Source organism: Moschus berezovskii, chromosome 6 (assembly GCF_049115385.1).
Source record: "Moschus berezovskii isolate FMDL1 chromosome 6, NW_MosBer_1.0, whole genome shotgun sequence".
Classification (NCBI taxonomy): Eukaryota; Metazoa; Chordata; class Mammalia; order Artiodactyla; family Moschidae; genus Moschus; species Moschus berezovskii.
In genome coordinates, this window is record NC_142465.1 from 82,795,966 (window position 1) to 82,816,035 (window position 20,070).

The 20,070-nt window shown below is 41.4% G+C and overlaps 1 protein-coding gene across 2 annotated transcripts in view; it reads left to right on the forward strand.

Annotated features, from left to right (window-relative positions):
* The first annotated feature begins 280 nt into the window (after window positions 1–280).
* The window catches only part of AMN1 (antagonist of mitotic exit network 1 homolog), an 84,903-nt gene continuing 65,113 nt past the window's right edge, over window positions 281–20,070 (forward strand). The window contains exons 1-2 of one of the 2 annotated variants that reach the window (XM_055396825.2): window positions 304–423; window positions 3,903–3,963. Coding sequence is in view for 1 of the 2 variants with exons in the window: in XM_055396824.2 (XP_055252799.1) it covers window positions 386–423 (38 nt within the window). In the remaining variant the exon portion in view is untranslated. Of the gene's footprint in view, window positions 424–3,902; window positions 3,964–20,070 lie in introns of both variants that reach the window. The other variant, XM_055396824.2, reaches the window with a different exon arrangement.

Here is a 20,070-nt window from a genome sequence, read left to right on the forward strand (position 1 = left end):
AATGCACCCCTATAGTAACGGCGGCCAAGCGCAGAGCCGCGAGGTTCCAGGAGGTACTAGGAGAGGTCCGGCGCCTGGCTAGCCCAACAGGGAAACCGCCCGAGCGCGCCGGAGGGACTGCAGAATGACAACTCCCGCAGTCCTCAGGGCCCAAGACTTCTCGCTAGTTTATCACACTGTCGCTCCGGCGCAGCGTGCAGGGTTCCGCCCCGAGGGGGCTACGCTTCCCCTCTGTCGTCGCGAGCGCGCCGGCGCCTGGTCACCGGAAGAGGCGGGTGACGTCACGAGGGACGACGCTTTGCGCTGGAGGCGGAGTTGACAGAAGGTCTCCGGCTGAATCTCCGCGGCCCCCGGACCGCGGAAGAGGCTCCGAAGGGCGGCCGCGATGCCCAGCCCCCAGCGAGTCAGTCAGCTCCTGGATCTGTGAGTCAGCCCCGGCCCGCCTTCCTCTCGCCCCGCCCCGGCACGGCCCGCGCCCGCCGCCCCTCTCGGCACCCCATCCCCGCCCCCTTCCTGCCTCCCATCGAGGAGGTCCACAGGCTGTTTCTGCTCCTGGGTCCGTGATTTGTCCTGTCCTGGCTGAGGACGATCGTGCCAAGTGGGCTGCCCGGCAGGCTTGCCCCTCTGTCCCCCGATAGGTGTCCGAACTCAGCCTTGACAGCTCCTCGCCCAGGCGATTCCTGGCAGTGGCCTGTCTCTGACGGGAGCTAAAAGCCTTAGTAAAATAAAACAAAACACTGGATGGGGCTCTCAAAAGCCTTTAGCAGAGTTACACCCAGTTGCATTGGAAGGACTGATGCTAAAGCTGAAACTCCAATACTTTGGCCACCTCATGCGACGAGTTGACTCCCTGGAAAAGAGTCTGATGCTGGGAGGGAATGGGGTGGGAGGAGACGGGGACGACAGAGAATGAGATGGCTGGATGGCATCATCGACTCGATGGACATGAGTTTGAGTGAACTCCGGGAGTTGGTGATGGACAGGAAGGCCTGGCGTGCTGTGATTCATGGGGTCGCAAAGAGTCGGACACGACAGAGCGACTGAACTGAACTGTAATAGGGATAATTATTGATTCTTTGACACCGCGCTTAAATCCTTATTGCGCTTGCTGGGTTCAGCTCCCGGGTCTACCATTCCCCAGCTGTATGACTATGGGAGAGTAGCTTAACCTTACTGTGCCCAAGTTATTGATCTTCAAAGTTAGTATAATAACAGTACCTATCTAATGGCGTTATGTGCTGTGTGTGCTTAGTCGCTCATGTCTGACTCAACGACCGCATGAACTGTAGCCAGCCAGGCTCCTCTGTCCATGGGGATTTTCCATGCCTGTAAAATATTCATATCAAGTTAAGCTCTCTGAAATTTCTTTTAATACTAGGCAGTCTTCTAAGGATTTAAGTAAGTTAAATTTACTCCTCCCTGTACCGCTATGGCCTGTTCAGTTCAGTTCAGTCGCTCAGTCGTGTCCGACTCTTTGAGACCCCATGAATCACAGCATGCCTGTAACTGCCTATTATTAAATTTCAGAGAGCTTAACTTGATATGATTATTTTATAGGCATGTTGTTATAGAATGGCTTATAAAGTGAGCATGAGGAAGTTCTTTAACCTTTCCAATGGTTTATGACGTTAGGAGTTTACAGATGGTAGGAGATTGGTTAAAAGTGATTAGGCTATTTTAAGAAGACAATTTAAGTTGATTGTCAGAGGCATTTACAAGAAATAAGTTTCACTTATGTTCATGATGTAAACTAGATTTGGTTTTGCTTATGTGACTGAACTGGTTTGGTCACCTTGAGGGATTTTTCAAGCCTGGTCTCCATTTATTTTATTTTTAAAAATCCCCGACTTTCAGTCATTCTCTTAGCAAGCTGAGAGTGAACCAATATAGTGTTACTCTCACTACTTCTTCAATGTAGGCATTGGGATGGATGGTCTTGTAATTGCCCTTACCGGCAGTTGCATAGTCACCCTGGACACTGGCAGTAGGATCTTTGTGTTCTTCCAGTTGTCTAACACTAATGGATAACATTTGATGTGTGAGTAGCCACATTTAGAACTCTAGAGAGGATACAGTGCATTTAGGAGGCTAATATGATGACTATAAGGAGAATAATAGCCAAGTATTGAAAAGGATTCTCCAGAGCAGAGATTTCCAACTAAATAATCAAGAGAAGTGTGTGTGTGTTAAATTACCAAAGTCATGTCCAACTCTTTGCGACCCTATGGAATGTGGCCTGCCAGGGTCCACTGTACATGGGCTTCTCTAGGCAAGAATACTGGAGTGGGTTGGCATTTCGTTTTGCAGGAGATCTTCCTGATCCAGGGATTGAACCTGTGTTTCAGAAGTGTTGCCTGTTTGATAAATGATTGGCATCTAGTCTTTCAGATCTTTTTGGTATGTTAATATAGAAACTTTTTTTTTTTTAACCAGTTATGCTGTTAACAAATCACAAGTCTGTGTGCCCAGTGAGGCACATCAATACTAAAACATTAGAGTCTGAAACAGAGATTTATTACAGATTCATACAAGGAGATGGGTGGTTCATGCCCTAAGAACCCCAAAGTTACTGAAAGCTTTCAGCAAGCCCCTTTAAAAGTAAAAGGGGAGGGAGGGGCGTGGTTAGTTGTTATAAACATCTTGTGTAAGATCCTTTGCTCTTGAGATCAGATCATGGTCAGGTAACAACATTCTTGTAAATCTCTACCAAATGAATGTTATTCTGTGTCTCGACAAGAAAGGGCAAGGTCCCAAGGCACAACTTTCACTCTCCAAGAGCCCAGTCCTGGCTAATAGGAGGCAGATCTCAGTTGGCAGCTCTATCAGGGCCAGGTTCCCACATCCTGTCCAGATGTCATCTCTGAGGGAGCCAGGCGCCCAGCCCAACTGGCCCTCAGTCTCCTCAAGCCACCCAGATGGGGAGACCAGGTTCAAGGCCTGGGCCAAGGCTAGTAATGGAGGGCCTTCGTAAGGGCTCTGGAGCCCTATAGAAGAACACAGTTCTTAGTGTGTTCCCTGGGCGCTCCAGCTCACCTGCTTGCCCAAGGCTGAATGAGCTGGAGGGCCTCCAGGAGAAGGCCTGAATCTGCCTCTTACCTCACTCTCCACCTAATGACCACCACACCAATGACCCTTGGGTAAATCACTTCCCTAATGGTCCCTCATTGACAGTTACTTGTGGGCAGGGCCCACTGAGGCACTGAGCAATGACTGAGCAAGACCTGTTGCCTAGTAACAGGGTGCAGAGTAGTGAGGCATAGTAATGGCTACCTGCTAAGGGCTGTGCTCATCTTGCTCTCTTACAATAGTACATGTACCTCCATCTTGGGTAGTTAGGGTGTTTAAGGCTATGCAGTTGTCTAAAATAACTCTGGATAAAGATTGTCTAGATTCTTGCTGTGATTATAGAGATTTTGCAGAGGATAAGGTCTCTCCTAGTGAGATTTAAGTGCAGTTTTTTGTTGATGTCTTTTCCAATAAACAGAGTCTCTAGGTTTTAATATATGAGGCATTGTCTTGTTTTCGAAGCAGACCACAGAAACCTTTATGGACCTGGTGGAAATAAGCCTTTCAATATTACATTAGCATCTTATAGTACTGAACTATGTCAAGGTTACTTAGGATGGGATTAACATGAAGATGCCTTATTTTAGGAGGTTGTGTGATACGTAAGCTTCCATGTAAGTAACCTTCTATATGGTGTAAGCGATCAGTTATTTAATAAGTATTACTATGGAAAGAAAAGAAAGGCAAATATTAAAGATTAGTTGGAACAAAGTATAAATGCAGTTGTTGAGTCTAGAGAGCATTCAAGTCAAGAAAATTTTTGGAGCTGAGCTTAGATTTTTAGATGGTGGAATGAAGATGGCAGTTTCAAACTGATAGATTTTCCTGGTTTGCAGTTTGAATGTCAGTGATGATGTCATCAGGTGTTCTGCTGAGGTCTGAGTGGCCTACGTAGAAGTAAGTATGAAGGTTGTTTTTTTGTCTATATGTGATCCATTGTGGTGAATTCTCTGAAGTCTGTATCAAGAGCTATAGCTTTGTCTTGTAGGGTTTAAGGAAAAGAATACTTTTAGTTTTAATTTCAAATCAGAAGGGTGGGAGAAAATTGAAAATATTAGTTTGGAGAGTTGTAGCCAGATGTTAGAGAAAACCATAAGAGTTCAGGATCCAGTCCATTTTACAGTTAGAAACAAATCCCCAAAGAAAATAAGCAGGACTAGAATTTAATTATGGGTATGCCAAAGTTTTCTGTTTAAACATAATTTTTCTCTCTATAGTCATTTTTACCAAAGATAATCATAGTAAGTAATTTGTTTGTAAAATAAGTCTAGTCTCTTTAAACTTGACTTGTTATTTACATAAGTATAGCAAAAATAGATTTTATGTGCATTCTCAAATATGATATTCCAATCAAAGCTTTGGTAATATCCAAGGGCCTTTATTGACTCTGCAGAGTCAACTTTAGGGACTTCTCTGGTGGTCCAGTGGTTAAGAATCCACCTTCCAATACAGTGGACACAGATCTGATCCCTGGTTAGGAACTAAGATCCCACAGGCCCTAGGGCAAATAAGCCCCCACGTACTACAACTGCAGAGCCCACTGGCTCTGGAGCCTGTGTGGCAACAAAAGATCCCTCATGCAACAACTAAGACCCATCACAAAAATAAAACAAACAAATAAGTATATGTATATATTTATATATACAGCAAACATATATATTTTATATATACAACAAACAAGTATATTTATTTATATATATATTTTAAAGTCAACTTTAGATACTTAAAACTGACTTAACAAGGAAACTCAGGTTACATCTTTAAGAGCCTCTTTATGCTAAGAAGCCAAGCCAAGGACTTAGCAGTTATATCCTATTACAGGGAGAACAAATTCTTATTGAACTTATGCAAATATCTATTGCTGTGAAAATAGGAATACTCAATAACAGGGTTTTTAAAATTTGTTTTATTCTGAAGGAATCAGATAAGGAGAAAAAGAAAAATGTTTCATTTTTGTTTATAAAAGTATACCAAATTGTTGTAGGTTTAGATAACTTAGAAGGAGAGGGAAAAAAAGATTTTTAAATATGGAAAACAAGCATTAAAGAACCAACAATGTTTTAAGAAAAGTCATAAAAGTTAGTTATTTTCATCAGTTCATTTGGTCCCTTGGAATTAATCTTTATTTTCCCTAATCTTGGGTTAGAAGTTTTATTAATTAAGCAGTTTCTCTATTAGAGTTCTAGAAATTCTTACTCAGTTTACTGGTGTGGCCTTAAAGTTATCAGAAAGCTATATTCTAGAGTACTTGTCAGGATCATTTCTATGAATCTCCACAAAGACAAGGCATTCTGGCCTGTAGTTGATCGTAAATGCTTTCCGAGAAGAATTAAGAATAGAACAATAACTCTCTGTAAATGACAAAAGACTTAAAAATAGCCATGGTTAAAGATCTGATGAGAGTTCCCTATTAAAAAAAAATGATGAAATTGTCAGATAAATTCAGTTATTTCTATGATGTACAATATTTTAAGATGACTGATAACATTATACTAGGATTTCTAAGAATTTCATGCAATTTCTGGAACACATATTAATAACATTTTGCTGTTGTTCAGTCACTCAATTGTGTCCGACTCTTTGCAACCCATGGACTGTAGCACACTAGGCTTCCCTATCCATCAGCAATTCCTGGAGCTTCCTCAAACTCATGTCCATCAAGTCGATGATACCATCCAACCATTTCAACTTCTGTTGTCCCCTTCTCCTGCCTTCAATCTTTCCCAACATCAGAGTCTTTTCCAATGAGTTGGCTCTTTGCATCAGGTGGCCAAAGTATTGGAGCTTCAGCTTCAGCATCAGTCCTTATAATGAATAATCAGGATTGGTTTCCTTTAGGATTGACTGGTTTGATCTCCTTGCATTCCAAGGGGTTCTCAAGAGTCTTCTCCAACACCACAGTTCAAAAGCATCAATTCTTCTGCGCTCAGCCTTCTTTATGGTCCAACTCTCACATCCATACATGACTACTGGAAAAACCATAGCTTTGACTAAGCTGGACCTTTGTCAGCAAAGTAATGTCTCTGCTTTTGAGTATGCTGTCTAGGTTGGTCATAGCTTTTCTTCCAAGGAGCAAGCATCTTTTAATTTTATGGCTGCAGTCATCATCTGCAGTGATTTTGGAACCCAAGAAAATAAAGTCTGTCACTTGTTTCCATTGTTTCCCCATCTACTTGACATGAAGTGATAGGACCAGATGCCATGATCTTAGTTTTTTGAATGTTGAGTTTTAAGCCAACTTTTTCACTCTCCTCTTTTATTTTCATCAAGAGGCTCTTTAGAGAACCCCATGAACCCCATGAACAGTATGAAAATTCAGACAAAAATTAGTGTAAATAAATAATTTTTTTTATAAAACCAAAAAGCCTTACCTCTTATAATATTGCAAAGGTTCAGTTTTCCTAACTAATTACAGACCTGATAAAGATAACATGAAGCACAGGAAATTATTTTGCTAAGACACAGAATCTTTAGTTTCTAGATAGATTACACAAAAGGTAAAGAAAAACCTTTTATAATATTAAAAGCGGACCTGTAATCTAAGAAACTTTTTAACACGGCGGGGCGGGGAACCTCCAATTTGTATCAGTTTATTACTGACCTCATTTTTAAGACCCTTATAAATAAATCTATGTAAGATTAGCTAAATTTGACCTTTCAACATAAAATTTATAAACAAGCAACTTTCTATATTCATTTAGACTTTGTATTAGTCCTTTTTTTCATTTTGGAATAATCAGTAATTTTAGTTTACAAAGTTACTGTATAAAATTACTCCCTTTCTTTCCATAACAAAAACACAACCTATGTTCTTTACATATTCTTCCCTGATAGCTCAGTTGGTAAAGAATCCACCTGTGATGGGGAGACCCCAGTTCAATTCCTGGGTCAGGAAGATCCCCTAGAGAAGGGATACGCTACCCACTCCAGTATTTTTGGGCTTCCCTGGTAGCTCCGTTGGTAAAGAATCCACCTGCAGTGCAGGAGACATGGGTTTGATTCCTCGGGCAGGAAGATCCCCTGGAGAAGGAAGCAGCTACCCACTCCAGTTTTCTGGCCTGGAGAATTCCATGGACAGAGGAGCCTGGCAGGCCACCATCGGTGGGGTCTCAAAGAGTTGGACACAACTGATCGACTTTCACTTTCATATAGAAACACATCCCATTTCTCTTTCATACCTTGTATACAAAGTTGTTTTCTTTCATTTTAGTTTCTAGTATTTATTTTTATATATTGATTATTAAATTTAACTTTTATTAACTTTTAGTTTCCAGTGGAAACTCAGAAGCATGCAGTTGTTGAACTGTCTGTCATATAGCAGCATTCTGTAGTAGATTAGAAAATTCATGAATACATAATTACAAAACATTATATTTTTAGAGACATGTTTTTTTACAGTACAACTTTTTCTTACAGTTTCATTGAGAAATAATTGACATGCAGCACTGTGTAAGTTTGAAATATACTGCATAATGACGTGACTGACATATACAGTAAATTCAGTGAACATCTATCATCTTATATAGATACAAAATAAAATAGAAAAAAAGATTTTTCTCATGATGAGAACTCTTAGGAATTATTCTCATAACAACTTTTATATGTGACATATAGTGTTAATTGTATGTATCGTGTTGTACATTCCATCCCTAGCACCTATTTATCTTATAACTGCAAGTTTGTACCTTTTAATGCTTTCATCCAATTCCCCTGGCCTCTGGTAATCACAAAGCTGATATCTTTCTATGAATTTGTTTTTGTTTTTAAAGTATAATTGTCCTACCACACTCTATTAGTTCCTGTTACACAAAATAGTTGTTCAGTATTTCTACACATTTCAAAGTAATAACCGCAATAAATCTAGTTACAATATCTCACCATGTAAAGATATTTTATAGTTATTGATTATATTCTATACACTGTGTATTTCATACCCATGACTCATTTATTTTTCAGCTTTAAGTTTGTACCTCTTAATCCCCCTCATCTATTTCTTCCTCACCCCATCCCCTCCCTGCTGGAAGCCATCTGTTTGTTCTCTATATCTGTAGCTATATCTGTTTTGTTATGTTCAGTTTTGTTTTTTAGATTTCACATATAATTGAAATTACATAGTATTTGTCTTTCTCTATCTGACTTATCTCACTTAATCATCATGCCTTCTAGGCCCATCCATGTTGTTGCAAATGGCTATGTTTCATTCTTTTTAATGGGTGAGGAATATTCCATTTTGCAATGTATATCACATTATCATCTCTTGATGGGTGCTTAGATTGCATCCATATCTTTATTATAAGTAATACTGCATTGAACATAGTGTAGTATATATATTTTTTAAATTAATTTTGTTTCCTAAAAATAAATACTTAGGAGTGGAATTGCTGGATCACATGGTGGTTCTATTTTTAATATTTTGAGGAATCTCCATACTTTTTTCCATAGTGGCTGCACCAATTTACATTCTCACCAGCAGTGCACATGGCTTCCCTTTTCTTCACATCCTTGTCAGCACTTGTTACTTCTCTTTTTGATAATGTCCATTCTAACAGGTGTGAGTTGATATCTCGTGGTTTTGATTTGTTTTTCCTTGATGATTAGTGAAATGATCATCTCTTCACGTGCCTCTTGGCCATCTGTGTGTCTTCTTTGGAGACTAATTATTTATTGGAGGCTAATTATTTTACAATATTATATTGGTTGGTTTTGCCATACATTGACATGAATCCGCCCCGGGTGTACATGAGTTCCCCTTCCTGAACCCCCCCTCCCACCTCCCTCCTCCCTTTATCCTCCCTCTGGGTCATCCCCGCACACCAGCCCCGAGCATCCTGTAAACATGCATCGACCCTGAACTGGTGATTTGTTTCACATATGGCAACATACATGTTTCAATGCCATTCTCCCAAATCATCCCGCCCTCACCCTCTCCCACAGCGTCCCAAAGACTGTTCTATACATCTGTGTCTCTTTTGCTGTCTCGTACACAGGGTTATCATTTGCATCTTTTGAACCGTGGTGTTGGAGAAGACTCTTGAGAGTCCCTTATACTGCAAGGAGATCCAACCAGTCCATTCTAAAGGAGATCAATCCTGGATGTTCATTGGAGGGACTGATGCTAAAGCTGAAACTGCAATACTTTGGCCACCTCATGCGACGAGTTGACTCACTGGAAAAGACTCTGATGCTGGGAAAGGTTGGGGGCGGGAGGAGAAGGGGACGACGGAGAATGAGATGGCTGGATGGCATCACCGACTCTGTGGACATGAGTTTGAGTGTACTCCGGGAGTTGGTGATGGACAGGGAGGCCTGGCGTGCTGTGATTCATGTGGTCGCGGAGAGTCAGACACGACTGAGCGACTGAACTGAACTGAACTGAACTGAAATTCCATATATATGCGTTAGTATACTGTATTGGTGTTTTCTTTCTGGCTTACTTCATTCTGTATAATAGGCTCCAGTTTCATCCACCTCATTAGAACTGATTCAAATGCATTCTTTTTAATGGCTGAGTAATACTCCATTGTGTATATATACCAAAGCTTTCTTATCCATTCGTCTGCAGATGGACCTCAAAGTTGCTTCCATGTCCTGGCTGTTATAAACAGTGCTGCGATGAACATTGGAGTACATGTGTCTCTTTCAATTCTGGTTTCCTTGGTGTGTATGCCCAGAAGTGCGATTGCTGGATCATATGGCAGTTCTATTTCCAGGTTTTTGAGGAATCTCCACACTGTTCTCCATAGTGGCTGTACTAGTTTGCATTCCCACCAACAGTGTAAGAGGGTTCCCTTCTCTCCACACCCTCTCCAGCATTTATTGCATGTAGACTTTTGGGTAGCAGCCATTCTGACTGGTGTGAAATGGTATCTCATTGTGGTTTTGATTTGCATTTCTCTGATTATGAGGGATGTTGAGCATTTTTTCATGTGTTTGTTAGCCATCTGTATGTCTTCTTTGGAGAAATGTCTGTTTAGTTCTTTGGCCCATTTTTTGATTGGGTCATTTATTTTTCTGGAATTGAGCTGCAGGAGCTGCTTATATATTTTGGAGATTAATCCTTTATCAGTTGCTTCATTTGCTATTATTTTCTCCCATTCTGAAGGCTGTCTTTTCACCTTACTTATAGTTTCCTTTGCTGTGCAGAAGCTTTTGATTTTAATTAGGTCCCATTCGTTTATTTTTGCTTTTATTTCCAATATTCTGGGAGGTGGGTCTTGGAGGATCCTGCTGTGATTTATGTCGGATAGTGTTTTGCCTACGTTCTCCTCTAGGAGTTTTATAGTTTCTGGTCTTACATTTAGCTCTCTAATCCATTTTGAGTTTATTTTGGTGTATGGTGTTAGGAAGTGTTCTAGTTTCATTCTTTTACAAGTGGCTGTCCAGTTTTCCCAGCACCACTTGTTAAAGAGACTGTCTTTTCTCCATTGTACATTCTTGCCTCCTTTGTCAAAGATAAGGTGTCCATAGGTGCGTGGATTTATCTCTGGGCTTTCTATTTTGTTCCATTGATCTATATTTCTGTCTTTATGCCAGTACCATACTGTCTTGATGACTGTGGCTTTGTAGTAGAGCCTGAAGTCTGGCAGGTTAATTCCCCCAGTTCCATTCTTCTTCCTCAAGATTGCTTTGGCTATTCGAGGTTTTTTGTATTTCCATACAAATTGTGAGATTATTTGTTCTAGTTCTGTGAAAAATATTGTTGGTAGCTTGATAGGGATTGCATTGAATGTATAAATTACTTTGGGTAGTATACTCATTTTTACAATATTTATTCTTCCAATCCACGAACACGGTATATTTCTCCATCTATTCGTGTCCTCTTTGATTACTTTCACTAGTGTTTTATAGTTTTCTATGTACAAGTCTTTTGTTTCCTTAGGTAGATATATTCCTAAGTATTTAATTCTTTTCATTGCAACAGTGAATGGAATCAGTTCAGTTCAGTTCAGTTCAGTCGCTCAGTCGTGTCCGACTCTCTGCGACCCCATGAATCACAGCACGCCAGGCCTCCCTGTCCATCACCAACTCCCGGAGTTCACTCAAACTCATGTCCACAGAGTCGGTGATGGCATCCAGCCATCTCATTCTCCGTCGTCCCCTTCTCCTCCCGCCCCCAACCTTTCCCAGCATCAGAGTCTTTTCCAGTGAGTCAACTCGTCGCATGAGGTGGCCAAAGTATTGCAGTTTCAGCTTTAGCATCAGCCCCTCCAATGAACATCCAGGATTGATCTCCTTTAGAATGGACTGGTTGGATCTCCTTGCAGTATAAGGGACTCTCAAGAGTCTTCTCCAACACCACAGTTCAAAAGCATCGATTCTTCGGCGGTCAGCCTTCTTCACAGTCCAACTCTCACATCCATACATGACCACGGGAAAAACCATTGCCTTGACTAGACGGACCTTGGTTGGCAAAGTAATGTCTCTGCTATTTAATATACTATCAAGGTTGGTCATAACTTTCCTTCCAAGGAGCAAGCGTCTTTTAATTTCATGGCTGCAATCAGCATCTGCAGTGATTTTGGAGCCCAAAAAAACAAAGTCTGACACTGTTTCCACTGTTTTTCCATCTATTTCCCATGAAGTGATGGGACCAGATGCCATGATCTTTGTTTTCTGAATGTTGAGCTTCAAGCCAACCTTTTCACTCTCCTCTTTCACTGTCATCAAGAGGCTTTTGAGTTCCTCTTCACTTTCTGCCATAAGGGTAGTGTCATCTGCATATCTGAGGTTATTGATATTTCTCCCGGCAATCTTGATTCCAGCTTGTGCTTCTTCCAGCCCAGCGTTCCTCATGATGTACTCTGCATATAAGTTAAATAAGCAAGGTGACAATATACAACCTTGACGTACACCTTTTCCTATTTGGAACCAGTCTGTTGTTCCATGTCCAGTTCTAACTGTTGCTTCCTGACCTGCATACAGGTTTCTCAAGAGGCAGGTCAGGTGGTCTGGGATTCCCATCTCTTTCAGAATGTTCCACAGTTTATCGTGATCGACACAGTCAAAGGCTTTGGCATAGTCAATAAAGCAGAAATAGATGTTTTTCTGAAACTCTCTTGCTTTCTCCATGATCCAGCGGATGTTGGCAATTTGATCTCTGGTGCCCCTGCCTTTTCTAAAACCTGCTTGAACATCTGGGAGTTCACGGTTTATATACTGCTGAAGCCTGGCTTGGAGAATTTTGAGCATGACTTTACTAGCGTGTGAGATGAGTGCAATTGTGCGGTAGTTTGAGCATTCTTTGGCATTGCCTTTCTTTGGGATTGGAATGAAGACTGACCTCTTCCAGTCCTGTGGCCACTGCTGAGTTTTCCAAATCTGCTGGCGTGAATGGAATAGTTTCCTTAATTTCTCTTTCTATTTTCTCATTATTAGTGTATAGCAATGCAAGGGATTTCTGTGTGTTGATTTTATATCCTGCAACTTTACTGTAATCATTGATTAGCTCTAGTAGTTTTCTGGTAGAGTCTTTAGGGTTTTCTGTGTAGAGGATCATGTCATCAGCGAACAGTGAAAGCTTTACTTCTTCTTTTCCAATTTGTATTCCTTTTATGTCTTTTTCTGCTCTGATTGCTGTGGCCAAAACTTCCAGAACTATGTTGAAGAGTAGTGGTGAGAGTGGGCACCCTTGTCTTGTTCCTGACTTTAGGGGAAATGCTTTCAGTTTTTCACCATTGAGGAATATGTTTGCTGTGGGTTTGTCATATATAGCTTTTATTATGTTGAGGTATGTCCCTTCTATTCCCACTTTCTGGAGGGTTTTTATCATAAATGGATGTTGAGTTTTGTCGAAGGCTTTCTCTGCATCTATTGAGATAATCATATGATTTTTATTTTTCAGTTTGTTAATGTGGTGTATTACGTTGATTGATTTGTGGATATTGAAGAATCCTTGCATTCCTGGGATAAAGCCCACTTGGTCATGATGTATGATCTTCTTAATGTGTTGTTGGATTCTGATTGCTAGAATTTTGTTAAGGATTTTTGCATCTATGTTCATCAGTGATATTGGCCTGTAGTTTTCTTTTTTGTGGGGTCTTTACCAGGTTTTGGGATTAGGGTGATGGTGGCGTCATAGAATGAGTTTGGAAGTTTCCCTTCCTCAGCTACTTTCTGGAAGAGTTTGAGTAGAATAGGTGTTAGGTCTTCTCTAAATTTTTGGTAGAATTCAGCTGTGAAGCCGTCTGGACCTGGGCTTTTGTTTGCTGGGAGATTTTTGATTACAGTTTCAGTTTCCGTGCTTGTGATGGGTTTGTTCAGATTTTCTATTTCTTCCTGGTTCAGTTTTGAAAAGTAGTACTTTTCTAGGAATTTGTCCATTTCTTCCAGGTTATTCATTTTATTGTCATATAATTGCTGATAGTATTCTCTAATAATCCTTTGTATTTCTGTGTTGTCAGTTGTGATCTCTCCATTTTCATTTCTAATTTTATTGATTTGGTTCTTCTCCCTTTCTTTCTTGATGAGTCTGGATAGTGGTTTGTCAATTTTATTTACCTTCTCAAAGAACCAGCTTTTGGCTTTGTTGATTTTTGCTATAGTCTCTTTTGTTTCTTTTGCATTTATCTCTGCCCTAATTTTTATGATTTCTTTCCTTCTACTGACCCTGGGGTTCTTCATTTCTTCCTTTTCTAGTTGCTTTAGATGTAGAGTTAGGTTATTTAGTTGACTTTTTTCTTGTTTCTTGAGGTGTGCCTGTATTGCTATGAACTTCCCCCTTAGCCCTGCTTTTACAGTGTCCCAGAGGTTTTGGGTTGTTGTGTTTTCATTTTCATTCATTTCTATGCATATTTTGATGTCTCTTTTGAGTTCTTCTATAATTTGTCCATTATTCAGCAGCGTGTTGTTCAGTCTCCGTATGTTGGCATTTTTAATAGTTATTCTCCTGTAATTGAGATCTAATCTTACTGCATTGTGGTCAGAAAAGATGCTTGGAATGATTTCAATTTTTTTGAATTTACCTAGGCTAGATTTATGACCCAGGATGTGATCTATCCTGGAAAAGGTTCCGTGTGCACTTGAGAAAAAGGTGAAGTTCATTGTTTTGGGGTGAAATGTCCTATAGATATCTATTAGGTCTATCTGGTCTATTGTATCATTTAAAGATTGTGTTTCCTTGTTAATTTTCTGTTTAGTTGATCTATCCATAGATGTAAGTGGGGTGTTAATATCTCCCACTATTATTGTGTTATTGTTAATTTCCCCTTTCATACTTGTTAGTAATTGTCTTACATATTGCGGTGCTCCTATGTTGGGTGCATAAATATTTATAATTGTTATATCTTCTTCTTGGATTGATCCTTTGATCATTATGTAGTTTCCTTCTTTGTCTCTTTTCACAGCCTTTGTTTTAAAGTGTATTTTATCTGATATGAGTATTGCTACTCCTGCTTTCTTTTGGTCTCTATTTGCATGGAATATCTTTTTCCAGCCCTTCACTTTCAGTCTGTGTGCGTCCCTCGTTTTGAGGTGGGTCTCTTGTAGACAGCATATATGCGGGTTTTGTTTTTGTATCCATTCAGCCAGCCTTTGTCTTTTGGTTGGGGCATTCAACCCATTTACGTTTAAGGTAATTATTGATAAGTATGATCCCGTAGCCATTTTCTTTATTGCTTTGGGTTCAAGTTTATACACTCTTTCTGTGTTTCCTGTCTAGAGAAGATCCTTTAGCATTTGTTGGAGAGCTGGTTTGGTGATGCTGAATTCCCTCAGCTTTTGCTTGTCTGTAAAGCTTTTGATTTCTCCTTCATATTTGAATGAGATCCTTGCTGGGTATAGTAATCTGGGCTGTAGGGTATTTTCTTTCATCACTTTAAGTATGTCTTGCCATTCCCTTCTGGCCTGAAAAGTTTCTGTTGAAAGATCAGCTGTTATCCTTATGGGAATCCCCTTGTGTGTTATTTGCTGCTTTTCCCTTGCTGCTTTTAATATTTGTTCTTTGTGTTTGATCTTTGTTAATTTGATTAATATGTGTCTTGGAGTATTTCGCCTTGGGTTTATCCTGTTGGGGACTCTCTGGGTTTCTTGGACTTGGGTGATTATTTCTTTCCCTATTTTAGGGAAGTTTTCAACTATTATCTCCTCAAGTATTCTCTCATGGTCTTTCTTTTTGTCTTCTTCTGGGACTCCTATGATTCGAATGTTGGAGCGTTTAACATTGTCCCAGAGGTCTCTAATATTGTCCTCATTTCTTTTAATTCGTTTTTCTTTTTTCCTCTCTGCTTCATTTATTTCTACAATTCTATCTTCTAGTTCGCTTATCCTGTCTTCTGCCTCTTGTTATTCTACTGTTTGTTCCCTCCAGAGTGTTTCTGATCTCATCAATTGCATTATTCATTGTATATTGACTCTTTTTTATTTCTTCTAAGTCCTTATTAAATCTTTCTTCCATCTTCTCAATCCTTTTCTCCAGGTTATTTATCTGTAACTCCATTTTGCTTTCAAGATTTTGAATGATTTTCACCATCAAAATTCGAAATTCTTTATCAGGTAGATTCCCTATATCTTCTTCTTTTGTTTGTGTTGGTGGGCAATTATCTTGTTCCTTTACTTGCTGGGTATTTCTCTGCCTCTTCATCTTGCTTATATTGCTTTGCTTGGGGTGGCCTTTCCCTCTTCTTGCAGTTTGTGGAGTTCTCTTTATTATGTAGTTTCTTCGCCGTGTGTGGAGTTGGACGGGTGACTTGTCCGGGTTCCCTGGTTAGGGAAGCATGTGTCGGTGTTCTGGTGGGTGGAGCTGGATTTCTTCTCTCTCCTTTTGAAGACAATGGGCTGCTTTTCTGGGTGACCTGATGTCCTCTGCCAGTATTCAGAAGTTGTTTTGTGGACTTTACTCCGCGTTCAAATGTTCTTTTGATGAATTTGTGGGGGAGAGAGTGGTCTCGCCGTCTTATCCCTCCACCATCTTGTTCCTTCCTCCCCAAAACACTGGATTCTTATATTCCACTTGGTCGTGGAGTATCTCTTCCCAGCTGCTCCAGCAAGGTGCAGCTGCTGAACCTTACCTTGGACGAGGGGTATCTCCTCAAGGCCGCCCCTCCTGCTTTGAATGTGGAGCAGCTCCTCTCGGCCCTCCGGTGCCCAAGCAGCCACCGCCTCTTGGACGTGGTACAGCTCCTCTCGGCCACCGCCCTAACCCTGGGTGCGGGGTAGCTCCTCTCAGCCACGATTCTGCACGTGGTCGGTTGTGCCGGAGCCGGGCATCTCTCACGTCTGTGCCGCTGGAGCCGGGCGTCTCTCGCATCTGCCTCAAGCCCGTATGCTGCCAGACGGTAGAGCAGTCCTATCAAGGTGATGAATCAGCCCAGGGAACGGGTTGCACCCAAGGGAGCCACAGATCCCGTGGCCAGCGGGGTGGGCTCTCACCCCGAGCGCCACGTTGGGCACCAAATGTCCAGTCTATTAATATTGCCACACAAAAAAATGAAGACTGAGAAGAACAATTGCTTTAATCTACCAAATGCCTTCTAAAAGAGTAAAATTTGACATTTATGTTATATCTCATAAACTTCTGGCCCTCAGTCCACAATCACTTTTCATAAAAGAGATATCTGTTGATTCTCCTTTATGTAGACTCAGACTTGTATAGAGTCCTGAATAAAGTATCTTGGTTTAGTTCTTGGCATAGTTTTTATACTTCATCTGAACATAATATCTTTTCTGTCAGTAAAGACAGAGTGGTTCGGCATCTGAGAAAGCCAAGCCGCCATGGCACATCAAAGGGTTCTTGGGGCACATCAGAGTTTTCCCAAGGCCCATGGAAGAAGCAAAGTTCTCCTCCACCCACTGACGCCTCAGCCTTTGTTCAGAGCATCAGCCTAAGGCGTCATGGAAGTGAAAACAATCCAGGAGTAAGACAAAACCAATACAAATAAATCCACAAGTCAAAACAGCTACAGTCAAATTCAAGGAAAGCAAAGAACTTGATAAGCAAAAGTTACCAGAAAGATGCTGGAGCAGAAGGACGTGCACTCATCTTCTCCTACGAGAACTCCAAAGTTACAATAGCTGAACAACCGTCGACAGGAGAATGTTCAGTTCAGTTCAGTCGCTCAGTTGTGACCGACTCTTTGCGACACCATGAATCACAGCACGCCAGGCCTCCCTGTCCATCACAAACTCCCGGAGTTCACTCAAACTCGTGTCCATCGAGTCGGTGATGCCATCCAGCCATCTCATTCTCTGTCGTCCCCTTCTCCTCCCACCCCCAATCCTTCCCAGCATCAGAGTCTTTTCCAGTGAGTCAACTCGTCGCATGAGGTGGCCAAAGTATTGGAGTTTCAGCTTTAGCAAAAAAAGATACCACATGTCCAAGGGCAAAGGAGAAACCCCAACAATTCAGTAGGAGGGGCGAAATCATGTTTTGAATCAAACCCAATACCCACCAGAGAAACTCGGAGGGCTCAAACAAAACATGCATGCCAGGACCCAGGGACCCCACAAGAGACTGAGCCAGACCTGCCTTTGAGTGCTTGTCTCCTGTGGGGGCACAGATCAGCAGTGGCCTGCTGCGAGGACAGGGACTCTGGCTGCAGCAGACCTGATAGGAGTGGCATGTGAGCCCCACCATAGAACCACTGAGCAGACAACCCACAAACAGGAGAACAGTCATACCAAAGAATTTCTCGTACTGTTGCAAAAGTTCTAGGGCTGCAACATATTTTCCAACCTGGAGATCCAGTAAGAGGACTGAGAACCCCCAGGGAATTTGACTTTGAAGGCCAGTGGGATTTGATTATAGACCTTCCACAGGACTGGGGCAGCACTCTTGGAGGCCACAAACAAAACCTTGTGTGCACCAGGACCCAGAAGAAAGGAGCAGTGACCCCAATAGAAACTGAGCCAAACTTGCCTATGAGTGTCCAGGAGTCTCTGGGGGAGGCGTGGATCAACAGTGGCTGGCCATGGGGTAAGGAGCACTAAATACAACAGTCCTGGCATAAGTCCTTTTGAAGAAGGTCACCAACCCCATACCATAGTTTGGCCTAAGACCAAACTACAGGGAGGAAACACAACCCCACCCATCAACAGAAAATTCAATTAAAGATTTATTGAGCATGGTCCATCAGAGCAAGACCCATATTCCCCCACAGCCAGGCCCTCCCATCAGGAAGCTTCAGTTCAGTTCAGTTCAGTTCAGTCGCTCAGTCATGTCCAACTCTTTGAGACCCCATGAATCACAGCACGCCAGGCTTCCCAGTTCATCACCAACTCCCAGAGTTCACTCAAACTCATGTCCATCGAGCTGGTGATGCCATCCAGCCATCTCATTCTCTATCGTCCCCATCTCCTCCCACCCCCAATCCCTCCCAGCATCAGACTCTTTTCCAGTGAGTCAACTCGTCGCATGAAGTGGCCAGAATATTGGAGTTTCAGCTTTAGCATCAGTCCTTCCAATGAACACCCAGGATCGATCTCCTTTAGAATGGACTGGTTGGATCTCCTTGCAGTCCAAGGGACTCTCAAGAGTCTTCTCCAACACCACAGTTCAAAAGCATCAATTCTTCGGCACTCAGCTTTCTTCACAGTCCAACTCTCACATCCATACATGCCACTGGAAAACCCATAGCCTTGACTAGACGGACCTTTGTTGGCAAAGTAATGTCTCTTCTTTTCAATATGCTATCTAGGTTGGTCATAACTTTCCTTCCAAGGAGTAAGCTTCACAAGCCTCTTATCTTTATCCTTCAGAGGGCAGACAGAATGGAAACCACAATTACAGAAAACTAACCAAACTGATCACTTGCATCATAGTCCTGTCTAACTCAGTGAAACTGAGCCATGACGTATAGGGCCACCCAAGACAGATGGGTCTTGGTGGAGAATTCTGACAAGAAGTAGTCCACTGGAGAAGGGAATGGCAAACTTTTTCAGTATTCTTGCCTTGAGAACCCCATGAACAGTATGAAAAGCAAAAAGATATGACATGGAAAGATGAACTTCCCAGGTCAGTAGGTGCCCAATATGCTACTGGAGAAGAGTGGAGAAATAGCTCCAGAAAGAATGAAGAGGCTGAGGCAAAGTGAAAACAGTGCCCAGTTTATACAATTATATGTGCAAGTGGCAAATAGTTTCAAGAGATTAGATCTCGTAGATAGAGTGCCTAAAGAACTATGGATGGAAGTTTGTATCATTGTACCAGAGGCTGTGATCAAAACCATCCCCAAGAAAAAGAAATGCAAAAAGGTAAAATGCTTGTCTGAGAAGACCTTACAAATAGATGGGAAAAGAAGAGAATCAGAAGACAAAGGAGAGGAGGAAAGATATATCCATTTGAATGCAGAGTTTCAAAGAATAGCAAGGAGATTAAGGAAACCTTCTTAAGTGATCAATACAAAGAAATAAAGGAAAACAATAGAATGGGAAAGACTGGAGATCTCTTCAAGAAAATTAGATATATCAAGGGAACATTTCATGCAAAGATGGGCACAATAAAGGAGAGAAACAGCAAGGACCTAACAGAAGCAGAACGTATTAAAAAGAGGTGGCAGAAATACACAGAAGAACTATACAAAAAAAGATCTTCATGACTCAGATAACCACAATGGTGTAGTCGCTAACCTAGAGCCAGACATCCTGGAGTGCAAAGTCAAGAGGGCCTTAGGAAGCATTACTACGAACAAAGCTAGTGGAAGTGATGAAATTCCAGCTGAACTATTTAAAATCCTAAAATATGATGTTGTGAAAGTGCTGCATTTAATATGCCAGCAAATATGGATTAGTCAGCAATGGCCATAGGACTGGAAAAGGTCAGTTTTCATTCTAATCCCAAAGGAAGGCAATGCCAAAGAATGTTCAAACTACTACACGATTGCACTCATCTCACACACTAGCAAAGTAGTGCTCAAAATTTTCCATGCTAGGCTTCAGCAGTACGTGAACTGAGAACTTCCAGATGTTCAACCTGGATTTAGGAAAGTCAGAGGAACCAGAGATCAAATTGCCAACATCCACTACATCATAGAAAAAGCAAGAGAATTCTAGAACATCTACTTATGCTTCACT